The 14,243-nt window shown below is 35.7% G+C and overlaps 1 protein-coding gene across 7 annotated transcripts in view; it reads left to right on the plus strand.

The window, feature by feature from the left end:
* The window catches only part of ARL13B (ARF like GTPase 13B), a 51,818-nt gene extending 39,762 nt beyond the window's left edge, over positions 1-12,056 (plus strand). For 4 of the 7 annotated variants that reach the window (XM_087758743.1, XM_087758744.1, XM_087758746.1 and 1 more), the window contains 5 exons: positions 2,242-2,338; positions 3,574-3,805; positions 4,287-4,403; positions 4,853-4,921; positions 9,944-12,056. In XM_087758743.1, coding sequence (XP_087614869.1) covers positions 2,242-2,338; positions 3,574-3,805; positions 4,287-4,403; positions 4,853-4,921; positions 9,944-10,020 — 592 coding nt within the window. In that variant the 3' untranslated portion in view covers positions 10,021-12,056. Of the gene's footprint in view, positions 1-2,241; positions 2,339-3,573; positions 3,806-4,286; positions 4,404-4,852; positions 4,922-6,215; positions 6,542-6,593; positions 6,638-9,943 lie in introns of those variants that run through there. The other 3 variants (XM_087758750.1, XM_087758747.1, XM_087758748.1) reach the window with 3 other exon arrangements.
* The last annotated feature ends 2,187 nt before the right edge of the window (positions 12,057-14,243 follow it).

Here is a 14,243-nt window from a genome sequence, read left to right on the forward strand (position 1 = left end):
CGTTTATTTTATTCGCTCTATGCCGGAAATGTACCGTGAATCAGAACTGCAAGGTAGTTGTGGAATAAATTTGGCCTTGCTAATATAACTTTGCAGCAGGCTAACCTAAAAAATAAATCCCGTCATTTAATCTTAAGTTACCTTCAAGTGTATTCTAAAATAAACTTTTATTAACTTAAGTTAGACTTTGTAACTCATGTGTGAATATCAAAGACTAGATGTGAAACTTTATTCAACACTATGCTTAATAAACTTCAGGATGTCCAGCACGTGAGGCATGGAGAGACTTAAGACGATGCAGGGAGGGGAAGCAGGACGAGATTTATTACTTCCCTTCAAAGCCCTTTGTGGTCATCAGCAGCCCAGGATGGTTCCTATTACAGACTGATGTGAATCATTTTACTGGGGCATTCATAAAAAATTCGCTGAGCACCCCTGTCCCCGTCTCCCCCGCCCCCATCTGCCCTATGTATGCAGAGATTTGGGAGTCTCAATTACTGTGAGAAGTAACTGTGAAGCTACTGTGAAGTGTCTTGGCTTGTACTCTTGCTGATTTGGTTTGCTTCAACAAGTAAATTACTTAAGCACGTTTTAAACACCTGGAGTTTGACAGAGTCTTCACACAAGTTTCCACAAGCTTATAAAAAAATTCATATGCTGTTAGTCTGCCAGACGTCTCTGCATAGACAAAACCTTGTGACCATGTTGAATCGTGTTGGGTTTATGCCATGTTGAGAGGTGTAGCAAGGAGGACTGACTTTGAAACATGACTCAAAGAGATTGTCTGACAATATGGGCATTTTCCATATATTCTGTTCCTGCTCAGTGCTCTTGATTGTTCACTGGAAGAATTGGTTGGGTCTGAATTGGATTAAAGGCTTAAAAGTTTTGCTAAACTTCTTGTGTCCTAGAGGAAAGCTAACTAGGAACTTCTGATGGTTTTACCTGTAGCTGAGGGCTTGTCTCAGATATGAGATGGCATTAATTCTCATTTTGCCGTTTTGCATCAAATCGATTTCTTACTGTAAGAAACAGGTTAATCTTGATTCAAGTGTAATTCTGTTTCATTCTGTGTTTTAGTAATTCCCCAGACTGCTTTTTGTTCAGATTTACTTCCCTGAATGTTTTCTCAAAGTGCATTTCCTCCAAAATATGTTGGTAGCAATCGTTTTGTTCCAAGTGGAAAACCAGAGAGAGAGGTAGTGCCAATAAGACTTAAAAGAGCACTGGCCATTCCTCCCAAGTCCTTCCAAGGTTTCACAGGTAGATTGGAGACCTCCTTTTCATTCCCATCTGTGGCCCCGAACAACGGGGTTACTTCCTCGCTCAGTACTTGTAGCTGTACAGTAGGTGTGACAGTGACTCCCTATGCACAAGTACCATCAGATCAATTGATGAAAAGTATTTGATGAGCATATACTTTATTAATGATATAGTATTCAATACATAGTAAGTTAATATTTCTTACATAGAGATCTGGTACATAAAAATAACTAGTGCTGGTGCAACAACAGTACACTGAGTATTATGTGTCTTTCTGAACTCTTCTGAGTCTAGTTGAAGCAAATATGATTCTCTAACAGTTACTACATAAACTGAACAGTCTGACGCCAGTTCTCCCTTATGTATATTAAGAAGAATCTAGAATTATAAGAAACGGAGGTGTATTAAAAATAGAAGAATGTGGTTTAGGTAGTCTGGTTTCCCACAACGTAGGTTTGGGTTGTTTTTGTTTTGGTTTTTTTTTTTAAATGATTGAATACCTTGAAACAATTGTTATAAAAGATTACCAGGGTGAAAATTTCAGCATACTGTTGAACAATCAAAACCTTCCAGTTACAGATGTATTCTGTCACATATCCTGTCCTCAGAAACTGCTTCTGCTTCCCGAAGTGCTGGTGGAATATTCAGGCACACAGCAGCGTGTGTTTCTACCTCTGCTATAACATATACTTGTGCTTTATTGATGTTAGCCTGTCATTGTGATTTCTGTAGAATGTTTTTCAAAATACAGAAGCATATGGTAAAAAGCAGCTTGCATAAATTGGAGGATGAGTTAGATGACCTAATAAGTGTTCTCTATTATGTGAAATTTATGGCTTGCCTTCTTCATAATTCCTTGTTCGTCTCCCCCTCTTTCCCCTTCCCTCCCTCCGCCCCCCCCCCCCCCGAAAAAAAAAAACCAAACACACCTCTAAAAACTAAAACAACAAAAAAATAAACTCAACAACAACAACACAGGGAAAGAGAAGAAGGAAGAAGTGTACCTGATGAGGAAGACCCTGAGCCTGGGAACTCTGAAAACCCCTTCCAGCCTATATCTGCTGTAATCTCTGAGGTATGACAATATGTGGAAATCTGGATCATTTTAGACCTACTACTAACAAATGTCTGAGAGGTAATGAGAAAAATAGTTCATTTAAAAGAATCATTCTAACTCTGTATGCACAGCATTATTTAATTTTTTTTTTTAATCTTGGCAGTCTTGTGTGCATTGAATCAACGCTTTCATGTTAAGAAAATCCCCTATTATTGATTCAGGGACAAAAAGTTTTGTAGACACAGTAAAATAAAGGTATTGTAAACAGATGACTGAACACATTTCCTAATTAAACTATTGGATATTCAGGCCTAGAAAATATTCAAGCTCTTTTAATTTCTTGTAAAGTGTTTCAGTGATGTAGTGAGTCATAAAATCTCCCTGACTACTTCAACTATTTAGATTTCTGAGCGTAACCTGTTTTCTGTTGAAAGCTGAGACAATTGAGAGGTTTTCTTAGCTTTGAAATATGAAAAGCATATTAATATATAAAGTTTCCTTAACCTGTGTTTCTGAGTTCAGGTAGTTCTTATTTATTGTACCATATTTTTTTATTCAGTGGACTTAAGATAACATAATCTCAAGAAACACATAAACACTCAGAGACTTGTCCAGTAAGTAATTCAAACATTTGCTTCTCTCCCGGACAAAAGCGCCCATATCTTGTAAAGTCAGCTACATGCACAATAATATGCTTTATAATAACATACAGAGTAAGAAGAGAAGGGTATAGCTGTGAGTATTGCAGAGACAGTGATTTAGTCACATAGACCCTGGGAAACAGCCTATCATTGAGTCTGTGTGACACAACTGGTATTTGACCAAATCATGGTAGCACTTTCTGAATACTTTAATTCTGTGCATGTGTATTTTGTTTTAACCTTTTTTTAAAAAAAAAAAGAAGAGGAAGAAATTAGGAGTTTTCTAACCTTTTGCTCAGGACTGTTGATGTTGTTTATGTAGCTAGCATTTTTTTTTGTCATGCGACCAAAAAGAAAGCAAGAAAATAGGCTTATAAACCTAAAGATCATTTCTTTTGCTGTTAATCTCCTTTTTTTCCCCTCCTTCTCCCTTTCCTCTGGACAGAATATTGGAAATTTAATTTCTTCACTTATTGGAAAATATTTTCTATGCTAGATGTGGGACAGAAAAATATTTTAGGAATATTTTGATTTTCAAAATAACCTTCTTGTCTTATTAGTCAGTTTACAGCATTAGAAGTTGTTAAAAAAAATTCTTACACTTTTTGTTAGAATGAAAAACAAATTGAAAAGGAAAAGAAGCGGCAAAGGTTGGAGACTGAAAAGGCTACGATTGTCTTGAAATCGCAAACAGAGCAGGAACAAACGGATGCCCAGCACTTCTCAAGTAGCAGTAGCCAAAATACAAATGACAGTAGACTAGAAACATGCAATTCTACAACTACACAGCTTTTGCAGCATGAAGAAGAGAATGAGCAGCAAGCCTCAGAATGCCTTGACTCAGGTAAAAGTGCTTCCTTTTAATGTGTCACTTAATGTTATTTTTCACATAGTTCTTCCCTCTGTCTGTATTATTTTTCACGATACCACACGTCAATTTAATCTATTGAAAACATAAAAATGCACCATTAGGTTATTGTATTGGAAAATCTGCTTCGAAAAAGTACATGTTTGTTGGTGTGACTGATACTGTAGCTGAAACTAGGTTCATTTTTATCATAATCAAATACGTGGTCCACTATCCATCAGTACCAAGCTAAGTTGAATTTCTGTATTAAAACATAGAGTTTGCATATATTTTATGCTTACAGTTTATTTTCTATAGCAAAATGTTGTGTAAATTTTACATTTCACATAATTTAATGTTTAAGTTTGGACTGAAAATGCTGATGTATCTTACTGCAACAATTGTATTAAAAGGTGATCTAAGAGATTCTATGAATATAACTGCATGATATGTAATGCTTTATTTCTGTTTGGTATAGATAACAATAAGAAAAAAAATAAAAAAACAAAATTAAAAAGGGGCCACAGAGTAGAACCTATTAATGCAGAGGACACTGTTCCCAAAAATCCTACACCACCACCAGCTCTTCCGCCAGGTAAGTGTACTAACAAACAACAATCGATGTCTCAATTTGTGGTTATTAATCCTTTAAAATATTAATTTGCGAATGATGAAACTGGAATGGTCTTCATATGGAGATATGCCACTAAACCTTGCTCTCTAGGAAATCTTTGATGCAGTTTCCCACTTCATGGTATGAACTTTCAGCAGTATTGATTTGATCTGTTCCATGTTATTTTCATAAAAAAGAGTGAGAAACTTGACTACTCACTGATGAAAAAGTGATTAAAAATATCAATATTTTTAAGGGTAAATCAGTTTATTTTTAAAGGATTTCATCATTATTCGCCACATATACAATAGATTACATGCTTTTGGCATTTCTAAATGCTTTGATTTCTCCCAAAGAGAACTGGCTTCTGTATGTTTCATCAGAATCAAGTGCAGTCGTGGCACCTTTTGACTGTCTTTGTTTTCCTTTAGTTGGCTGGGGAACTCCCAAACTTAATAGACTTCGAAAACTTGAGCCTCTTGGTGAAACACATCATGCTGGTAATTGAAAATACTTTGAGTTTTGTACTTTTTTAAAGCATTCTCCATTGTTCATTCACTTCTACATTCATTTCATTCTTATCTTTTTTTAATTTCTTAATGCAAATTTTCGTTGACCAAAAGCTAACCCTTTTGCTTAGTAGAAAGCATCTTTTTGATTTTTCAAGTCTTATTTCTTTTTTACCAAAAAGAGTAAGTTCTCTTAGATTCCCTTATGAAGTTTAAAGTGGCACAGGATATCGGAAGCTATAAGTGATCCGAAGTTATTTGCACAGCAGCATGCACCTAAATATTATAATGTGCCATATAACAAAGAGTAACAGGACCAGTTACTTTAAGAGTCAAAACACATTGCATTCAAAATAAAAGTTTCAAAGCATATTTCCATTGTCCATATATAGACAGTGCATCATTATTTGATGCAGGGGGGGGGCAGGAGTTGGGTTACCTGGTTACTGGAAGAAGTCTGAGTTATTCAGCAGAGAGGATACTTCAGGAAAACCTAAGCAGGACTGCAGAGATCCAGCAGGGCTTACTAATTTGGGATCCATAGTGGCTCTTCCACATCCAGGCTGGTTCTGCACTAAGCTGCCTGTTTGTTTCCACACTGATCCTATGCTCTGATCTGGAAGTGCTAATTGCTTCACAATATTGAACCCAAATGGGCCCCATGTATTTCTGTAGTTCTGTGAACCATAGCCCACCTCCAGATGAATTTGCTGTGTGTAAACTGACTCCTTGTGTTGCCTCTTGAGATAGTCTAAAATTCTTCTCTCTGCTGCTACTGTCTCCGTATGGTTTTAAAAGCGTAGCCTGTCAGATTTTTGTCATTGATTTGGGGGTGTTTTCTTGTGAGAAGGAAATCTAAAGACATGTGGGCACCTCTGAATTAAGTGCATTATGTTAGCAACTCCAAATGAGGGACTGCGATCCCAGCTATGATGAAAAGCCCAACATAAATTTGATTGCAGAAGCAGTGAGACTTCCAACTGAAAACTAGGTTTATTGGTCTGCAAGGAGAGGTTTCAGTGATAAAGCTTGGGATCTGCTGCTTTACCTGAAGAGCCAGTGTCCCTGAAAGTTCACAAACTGATAGGAGAAATAAGTTTAATAACTGGAAATGTCAAGGTGTAATAGGCAGATTCCTGATTTCTCTCTTCAATAATGACTATTTTCTGTTTTTGGAAGACCATGGAAGATTGTTTTTCATATGCTTATATTGGATCTTTTTCTCAGTTTTAGATGATAATTTCTTTCATTTTTCTTACATTTTTGTTTCTCAAATTTTGAAAAGCCAAGTGGAGACATCTGGATAAGTGAAGAGGAGGATAACCAAACTAAAGCAATGGGAACGCTTATACAAATAGAACAAAGAGAACATTAATAGAGGAACTTAGAGAAGGGAGCTCAGTGTGGCTGTAGTGATCCTTCAGCTTCACCCTGACTTGAACTGCCTGTACTGCTATCATGTAGTACAGCACCATGTGGACATACCTGCTGAAGTTCTGAAGCAACAGAACATGGAGTTTCTCTGCCAAAGAATCAAAAGTTGCCTAAAGGGGAATTAAGATCTCTACAAACTAGATATTTATTTTCACAGGAGCGTAATTCATGTGTATAAAATGTAATTTGTAGTCTTAATCATAAAACCATCTTGCTCTTTTTCTTAAAGGCATATAGAGAGAAGGCCGCAAGAAAGAAAAGCCAGATGAAGAGGTAGGGAGGGGAAGAAAGGGAAGGAGCGATACTCAATTTTTATCTGTGCCTAAGGGAGGTGTTGCATTTTGTAGCAAGAGCATGGGTGGGGCAAAGAGGAAAAAGCTGCTTAAAAAGCTGCTTAAGCTAGGTTCCCTACTCACAAGTGTGTAAGTTAGTAACCTGAGATCTGTGTTATTTTAGTCCATTTGTAAAATAAGGATAATAATTAAAGTATTTCAGAATCTAACAATGGAAAAGATGTTGGTAGGGTAACGATCTCTTGACTAGAGGTGTAACCATTGAGATCAGAGGAAACTTGGAGTGCTCAGAACTTTGCAGCTGAATTCAAGACATTGCGTGCTCTTCGCTGAGTTTTGTTTTTTTCAGGAATTTTGAGACACTCACAAGATTCACACAGATACAGAAAATCCTGAGAAAGCAAGAAAACATCTATTAGGAAAGCACTATTTAGAAATGAAAAAAGCTCTTCAAACGCATGGTCCAGCATTGTCAAACCCTTAGTTAGGTCCTGATATCAAAGAGCATCAATTACTTATTTTGCTTAAAGCAGTTGTTTTTTTACTCAGACCATTTGAGAGCCATAGAATCATTTAGGTTAGAAAAGACCCTTAAGATCATTGAGTTCAACCGTTAACCTAACACTACGAAGTCCATCTTGCACTGATTTTAGCTTGCCATCTGTCCTTGCCCGTTTTCTGTCACGCAACAGTGTTTTTCAATGAGTTTTTAATATATTTTGCAGCCAGAGAACCTGCTCCTGCTTGGAAACTCATTCAAGTTTTCCTAAGACCAGTGGAGCTTACCTTTGATCCATTTTTTAGAATATTGCCTGAATTGCATCTTTCTGAAAAACAACTTCTTTTTGGCTGTCCCTTCAGCAGAGAAATAAATCAAGTTTGATTCCCCCCCCCCCCAGCTTTGCCCAAAATTCACTGTAAAGGTGGTTTTAAAAGTTTTTTTAGCCATTCAACCTTTGTGAAATAAAAAGGCTTATTTTCCTTATTGGTTTCATGGTTAATTGATATAAATGTCTCGAAGGCAGAGTTTGCAGTGAAAGCTTAGAGTTGTTTGTTTGGTTTGTTTGGTTTTGTTTTTTTTTTTTTTATTTCCTTTGCCTGGGACTTCAGTAAGACTTTCTTTTCTGTGGCTCTTTTGGATTCTCTGAAGTGCACTGTTTTCTATAGCAATACTGCATTCTGTTGAACAATTTGCTTTGACAAACTGTTATTGGCCAAGTCGCTGAAAAGTCTTTGTATATGGGGCAAATGAACACCTACCTTCCTGTAGGCCAGGCTGAAAAACCTCAGTTCCAGTAGGATGCCCAGTAGATGCTTCTGTCGGGACTCCAGGTAAAATTGTTAGTGTGCATAAGAGCAAGGAAAGAAAAAAGTATTTAACGGCCTGCTTTTAAAAGTTTAAGGAGCCTTGGTTATACATAGAGGTGATTTTCACGAGTACTCTCAAAGACATAGTCCAAGAGTGTATCGATGAAATATTTGATAGCTCCCCAATGTAAGTCAAGAAACTCCCTTAAGCTTCAAAACAGATATGACTTTTTGTAGTGTTGATTTCTGCTAGTGCATGGAAAAACACAGGAACAGGTGTCTCTCAGTATTCCCATGCATTCTAGTACAGGTCTCTGTCAGTTAGGATAGCAGTTATTCCTTTGGTTTTGTCTTAAAAAGGATTTTTTTGAAAGCGTCACAGATATGTGGTAGACCTTGCTGCTGAAATATATAAAATTAGTGTAGTGTGAGGTTGAAACAACCTCCAAAGGTCTGGTTTTTAATGCTAGGTGTTCTCAGAGGCGTAAATCTGTCTTAATGATTTAATATGCAAACTGAAAAATTTAAGTGCTAGTGAGCAGGCTATTTAGTATAGAGTCAGTCATTTTTGTGTCATTCTTAGCGGAGAACATTATGTTGGATGTTTAGGCAGAGTTAACAGGCAGTAGAGTCAATTATATAAATCTTTAATTATACACTTATTTTCACTAAAGACTGCAATTTTTCCAGTCATGCTAATGATTCTAGCACAACACTAGGTAATGACTGTCTGTTTATTGTCACTGGAGGATACATTTGCAAGAATGATAAACCTCTCTCATTATAGGAGGTAAAATTGCCTGCCAGTCCTCAAGTTGTTTGCCAGACCTCAAGAAAGTGACTAATAAAAACATCCATTGTACAGGTTTTCATTTACCCTGTAATCATTTGTTGCCGTTTTGTTGCTTTTTCACATGCTGCTGTGTAACACTGAATTAGCTCTATTAAAATCAAAGGATTTACAACAATAATATAAAAGTGTTATTATTTTACTGATTAAACATAAGGATAACTAAAGCGTTGATCCTACAGACCTGTACACATATTCTTAGAGTAACGTAATCCAACTTGCTTGCTTTTGTTAATTTTAGCTCAGGAATGCAATTTTAACACAAGTTATTGCATATGTAGAACAAGCGGAATATATTTTTCTTGGAAAATTATGGTTTATTAAAGCTGAATTTTGTGTTGGCAGGCCATCAAGGCTTTGTTGGAGACGAGTTTGTCTGTATAAACGAAAGAGAGATTTGAATGCTTCAAAAACCTGCTTTTATTTTTTCTTGATTTCTACCTGTTTCCTCTTACCATATGTCATGATATTACTTTGCTTGTGAAATGCTTTGCATGTACCAGTCTGCATGGTTTTTTTCTTTTATATCAATTCCAAATATTTGACGATACTTGTCATTCTCTTCTGGTGTACTTAATAACTTTGTCTTGAACAATTTTACTACATTAAACTCCTTTATTGACAAAAAGAAATGTTCCACTTTTATCTAAAAATTCTTAATATAGTTCTTCTAGAAAGTTAGTGTGGCTTTCAAGATAGGTGCTATGCATAAATGGTCCCAAAATTTTGGATGCTGCATAGTATTAGTCACTTAAAACTTTATTGCAATGCAGACTTGACTACAGCAACATTCAAATTTTGATACTTCATTTTTTCAGTTGTTATTTGTACGCTTTGGATGTCTCATTTCCTATTTTTCGCGATGTTTACAGATTACTTTTGGGCTTGATCTTGCACATGCTGATACATGTATAACAAAATCTAATTAAACCCTGTTTTGGCCAATATACCTCCAGACATTAATTGGCACCATGTCTGAAAGTTGCTTGTACAAATTAGCTCTAAACTTGTAGGCTACCTAGCTTTCATTAAGGAAGCAAGAATTTACCTTATTTAAACAGCCTTTAAGCAAGGGAGAGGGTAAATAACAGATTAATGTGTTTTTCTTCTCTGACATTTCTTACGCAGATTTCTATGGAAAGCCTCTGCCCCCGCTGACTATACGCCAAAGACCCAACAGTGATACCCATGATGTCATTGCTTAAATGGATAACAAAAAGCACTTAAAAAACTTTATTAAAAAAATTATATCAGAAACATTTTTTGCCCTTGAAGGAAAATTTTTAAAATGACAGTCTATCAGCTTGTTGCAAAATAACTTGGTGACAATTAAACATGGAGTTCATTCTATCGTACTTAGTTGATCAGACTTTGTCATTTACTTTTCACATCACCAGCTCTTCTTCAGGATTTAACATGAAATCAGGAAAGGTCTATGTGCCCACGGATGCTCGTATGAACACAGTATTGAATATTTATTGGGTTTACTTGTGAAAATACATAGCTGTAAGCCTGAAGAAAAATACCTTCAAGATCACATCATACTGGATTGTACGTTCTCACCAAGACCTGTCTCCAGGTGCTGCACGGTGGTTGGTATTTTTGCAGCTAATAAATGGTTCTAAAGCATTTTGTAAGATTCATGTATGATAGAGTGAATATAGGAAAGTTATGCAACAAATATTGAGTATATTTTTCTAACTTTTATACAATTATTTGAAAGTTTGAGTGGACACGCATACCTACTACCAATAAAATGATACCTAGAAAGCATTAGAAAGCTGATAGTCAAATGCATACAAATAGAGTATGTTTGACTTTTACATTTCTCTTACAGTAGCAATATTTCTTATTAGGGATTACATTACCAGATGCATATTTTGTATTTCTGGCAATCTGAAGGGGGGAGAACGTCAAAAGGGAAGTTTAAGATGAATACGTTTTATAGAAAATTATGCTATTTGAATTGTCCGAAAGTTTTCTTACGTGTTGTGTTGTTTTCTTTGTTTTGTTAACTGAGTTTGGCATAGGTAAAAAATGCAGTTGGAAAAATAGAGCTGAATATTGTATTGCTACTACATCATACAAGAAAATTGCACGTAGTGAAAGTTTTGCGCTAATTCAGTCATGAGTTGTGATGGAAAACTGAATCAACCACTATGCATATAAGCTCCAGCACTTTTTAGTCTCGATAATACTAAAATAGCATCTTGAAAACAAAAGAAACTCCAGATTTTTGAGGACTTATATAATATTTCCGGGTAATGCGTTAATTTTACATGAAAAAAATCATATACAAGTGATACATAAGCAACAAGGGTTACAGTTGGATATATTCCTATTTGAATGTTCTGTATATGCTGTTCTTCCTCTTACATTGGAGACAACCGTTGGTATATTGTGTAAAGGTATATCATTATGCCACTTAGTTACAGCAAGGATGAAACCCCCATTCAAAGGTTTATTGAAGAAGCATTACTTGATGATTTTTTATTACGCTCTCAGTCTTCCATAACATATTATTACCAAAAGATTTTAGTAGATGTTAAAACAATGCAATGTATATATTCAGCATTTTGACATTAGAAATCGTTAGCATATACACCTTACAGCAATGAGTTACACAAATAAACATCTACCATATTAATCAAAATGAAATTATTAACTGAGATTTTTAAAGAGTATGGTTGGGGGAGGGGGGGAATCAGTCTTAAGAATATTAAGTTTGGAATGGGTGGAGAGGAGTATTCCAAGTTTGCTAGTGTAGTGTAAGGATGTAAAAATTTTTATGTGACCATCAGCATGAGAATACTTTTGTTGTATTCTAATAGTGTGACATGGTTCAGTTTGATTAGTCTCAGGATTTAGTCCTTTTCACTTCAAACAAACACAATATTAAGTGGAGGGGAGGGGCGCATAAAAGTTTACTTATGCAATCTCAATCTGACTGTCTTTAGCTATGTTACCACTTAAATTTTTTGGCTTAAAGGCTTTAAATTTGCAGGCTTTTTTTTTTACAGCTTCAGTTTCTAAAAATGTATTATTCTTTTATTTTAAAACTAATTAAAATAAAGTAATAGAAGTCTTTATTAAAAATAAAGCTAAATACTGCTGTGGAAACAAAATTTGAGAAAGAGATATGGAAGATGTTGATACTTATATGCGAACTGTGTGTTATGCGTGTTGTGTGTGTGGACACATGTATCAGTTTTGTTTCTGCTTTTAAAATAAATTTTGCAAACGTGACCAAAGTACTAAAAAATGTTTCATTGGTTTTTTTATTAATATGCTCTGTAATTATTTACTGTAGTAGTTTTTTCAGTCATTTATACTACCTTGACTTTTTATTTGCTCAAGATGACATTTATGTATAGAATAAAACTAATGCACAGCATCAACATGTTTCCCATATTATCATAAATGTACAATTTTTTGGAAGCAAGTATAGTTATAAATGTTTAATGGCTGCAAGTCTCATTTACATTGCTAAAATGTACAAAATAGACACCTTATAGACAGAATCTTTGCATATTTTTACAACTGCAGTGTGATAAAATTTAGAATATATTGATAGATTGGCACTAAGTTATATATATATGTGTACATATAAAGCTATTTGATAGTGCACTTAATATTTGAGAGGTAATAACTTGCACAGTTATAAGTTGAGAGGTAATAATTATTACACAAATCACAAGATTTTGTCAGGTTCTGATGCTTTCTGTTGTCAATAACATCACTTTCAAAATGTATCAGTGCATTCAGGTAAGAGTATTTGTACTTAAATACATGAGTGGTAAGTACACAGAAATATGCTACATAAGCAGAACATTTTGTATTATCTATGTACAACATTTTAAATACGTTTTAGACAAAATATTTTAAAGGTAAGTTAAATGTATCTGCTAAGATAAGGAATAATAATTTTCGTGAGCTGAATTAATGTAAAAGGTAATCAGTGCTTCAAAATAAGTCATTCTCATTGTTGTCTTCCTTTTTAGCCAAAACCTAGAATCCACAGAAGGATGTTTAAAGGTTTTAATAATAAAATTATAGTCATTATTTTCTATTTAAAAGTAGGTATATTTGATATCCATTAGGTCTACTTTCACGTCTGTGACGTGGTGTCTCCATGTAAATAATGTACAGTAAGGGAGGGACACTCATTTTGAGGTGAGACAAAAGCACCGCGATTTTAGAGGAAGCTATTTGATAATCTTGTGATCCACAGTCATGACGGAGAATTAGAAAGCTTTAAAAGAATTACCTGCAATAGACAGCTGATGCCGGCTTTGTAATGGCCCTCTTGTGAGCCCTGGTTACGAGGATGAAGACGGAGGCAGCAAGGCACCCGCCGAGAGGGCGACATCGCCAGCGTAACTGGCAGTCCTCGAGCACATCAGTCACCCCCCTGGCTGTCAGCGGGGCCATGGAAGCCCCTGTGCAGCAGGCTTTAAGCCCGTGTTACCTCTCGCTTTCTGGGCTGTGAATTCTGTGTGATCTTTATAAAGGCTGTGGTGGTTATCCTTTCCTTGAAACCCAAAGAACTGTAACTCTGTCCTCTGGAGGCCTATCTGTCACTTAAAAATGGATTTCTCAGTTTTGCTACTTTAGATGACTTTTAAAATAAGGTTGCCAGGAGTGGTCTCACGATAATTTTCTTCTCCAGTAGAAACCAGTATATTTCCTGAGAACAATTATTTTTGCGTATAATGATGTCACATTAGAAAAGATTGATGGACAGCAGCAAAGCAAGCAGCACAGGCTTTTTTTTTTTTTTCTTTAAATAACATTCAAACAGTATTTTTTCCACTATGATATGCTAGTATTTTAGTTGAAAGGATAGTACTGTAACTTCAGGATGCCACCCACTAACTTTGCCATACTGTCTCATAGCTTCCTAGCTTCTGGAATTCATTCAACTTCAAGTACTTTACTATTTTGACCAGAACATACCCCACGGTATTTCAGTAGGTGCATCTGTAAATGGAGTGAGGAACTACATGTTAAAAGTAAGTGTAATTTGAGACAAGTTTATCTCAGGACAGAAGAATCTTTTTCTTGTTTGGTTGGTTTTGTGAGGGGTTTTGGGGGTGTGGGTTTTTTTCTAGTTTCTCCCCCTACTGTTCGCATAAGCTGTATTTTCTTACTCAGAATTGCTCTGGCAACTGCTCTATGGTAACAAACTCTGTGCTTTCCAGAAGATTTTAGGGAAGTGGACCATGGAATGGTTAGCAATCTATGTATACTCCCCAGTGAATATGAATTTAAGATCACTTCAAATTTTCTTCCTGCTGGGCTAGTGGAAAGATTGAGAGGGAAAAGCTGAGTGAAGATGAGTAACAAGAAATGAAGTCCTTGCATCAAGCCAAGTATGTGGGTTAAACTTGTGAAGACCAACAAAGCCAGGTGAGCCTGAATAAGGTAG

The sequence above is a fragment of the Nipponia nippon genome, unplaced genomic scaffold (assembly GCF_047370975.1).
Source record: "Nipponia nippon isolate SJK-2023a ecotype South Korea unplaced genomic scaffold, ASM4737097v1 scaffold_2, whole genome shotgun sequence".
NCBI classification, from domain to species: domain Eukaryota; kingdom Metazoa; phylum Chordata; class Aves; order Pelecaniformes; family Threskiornithidae; genus Nipponia; species Nipponia nippon.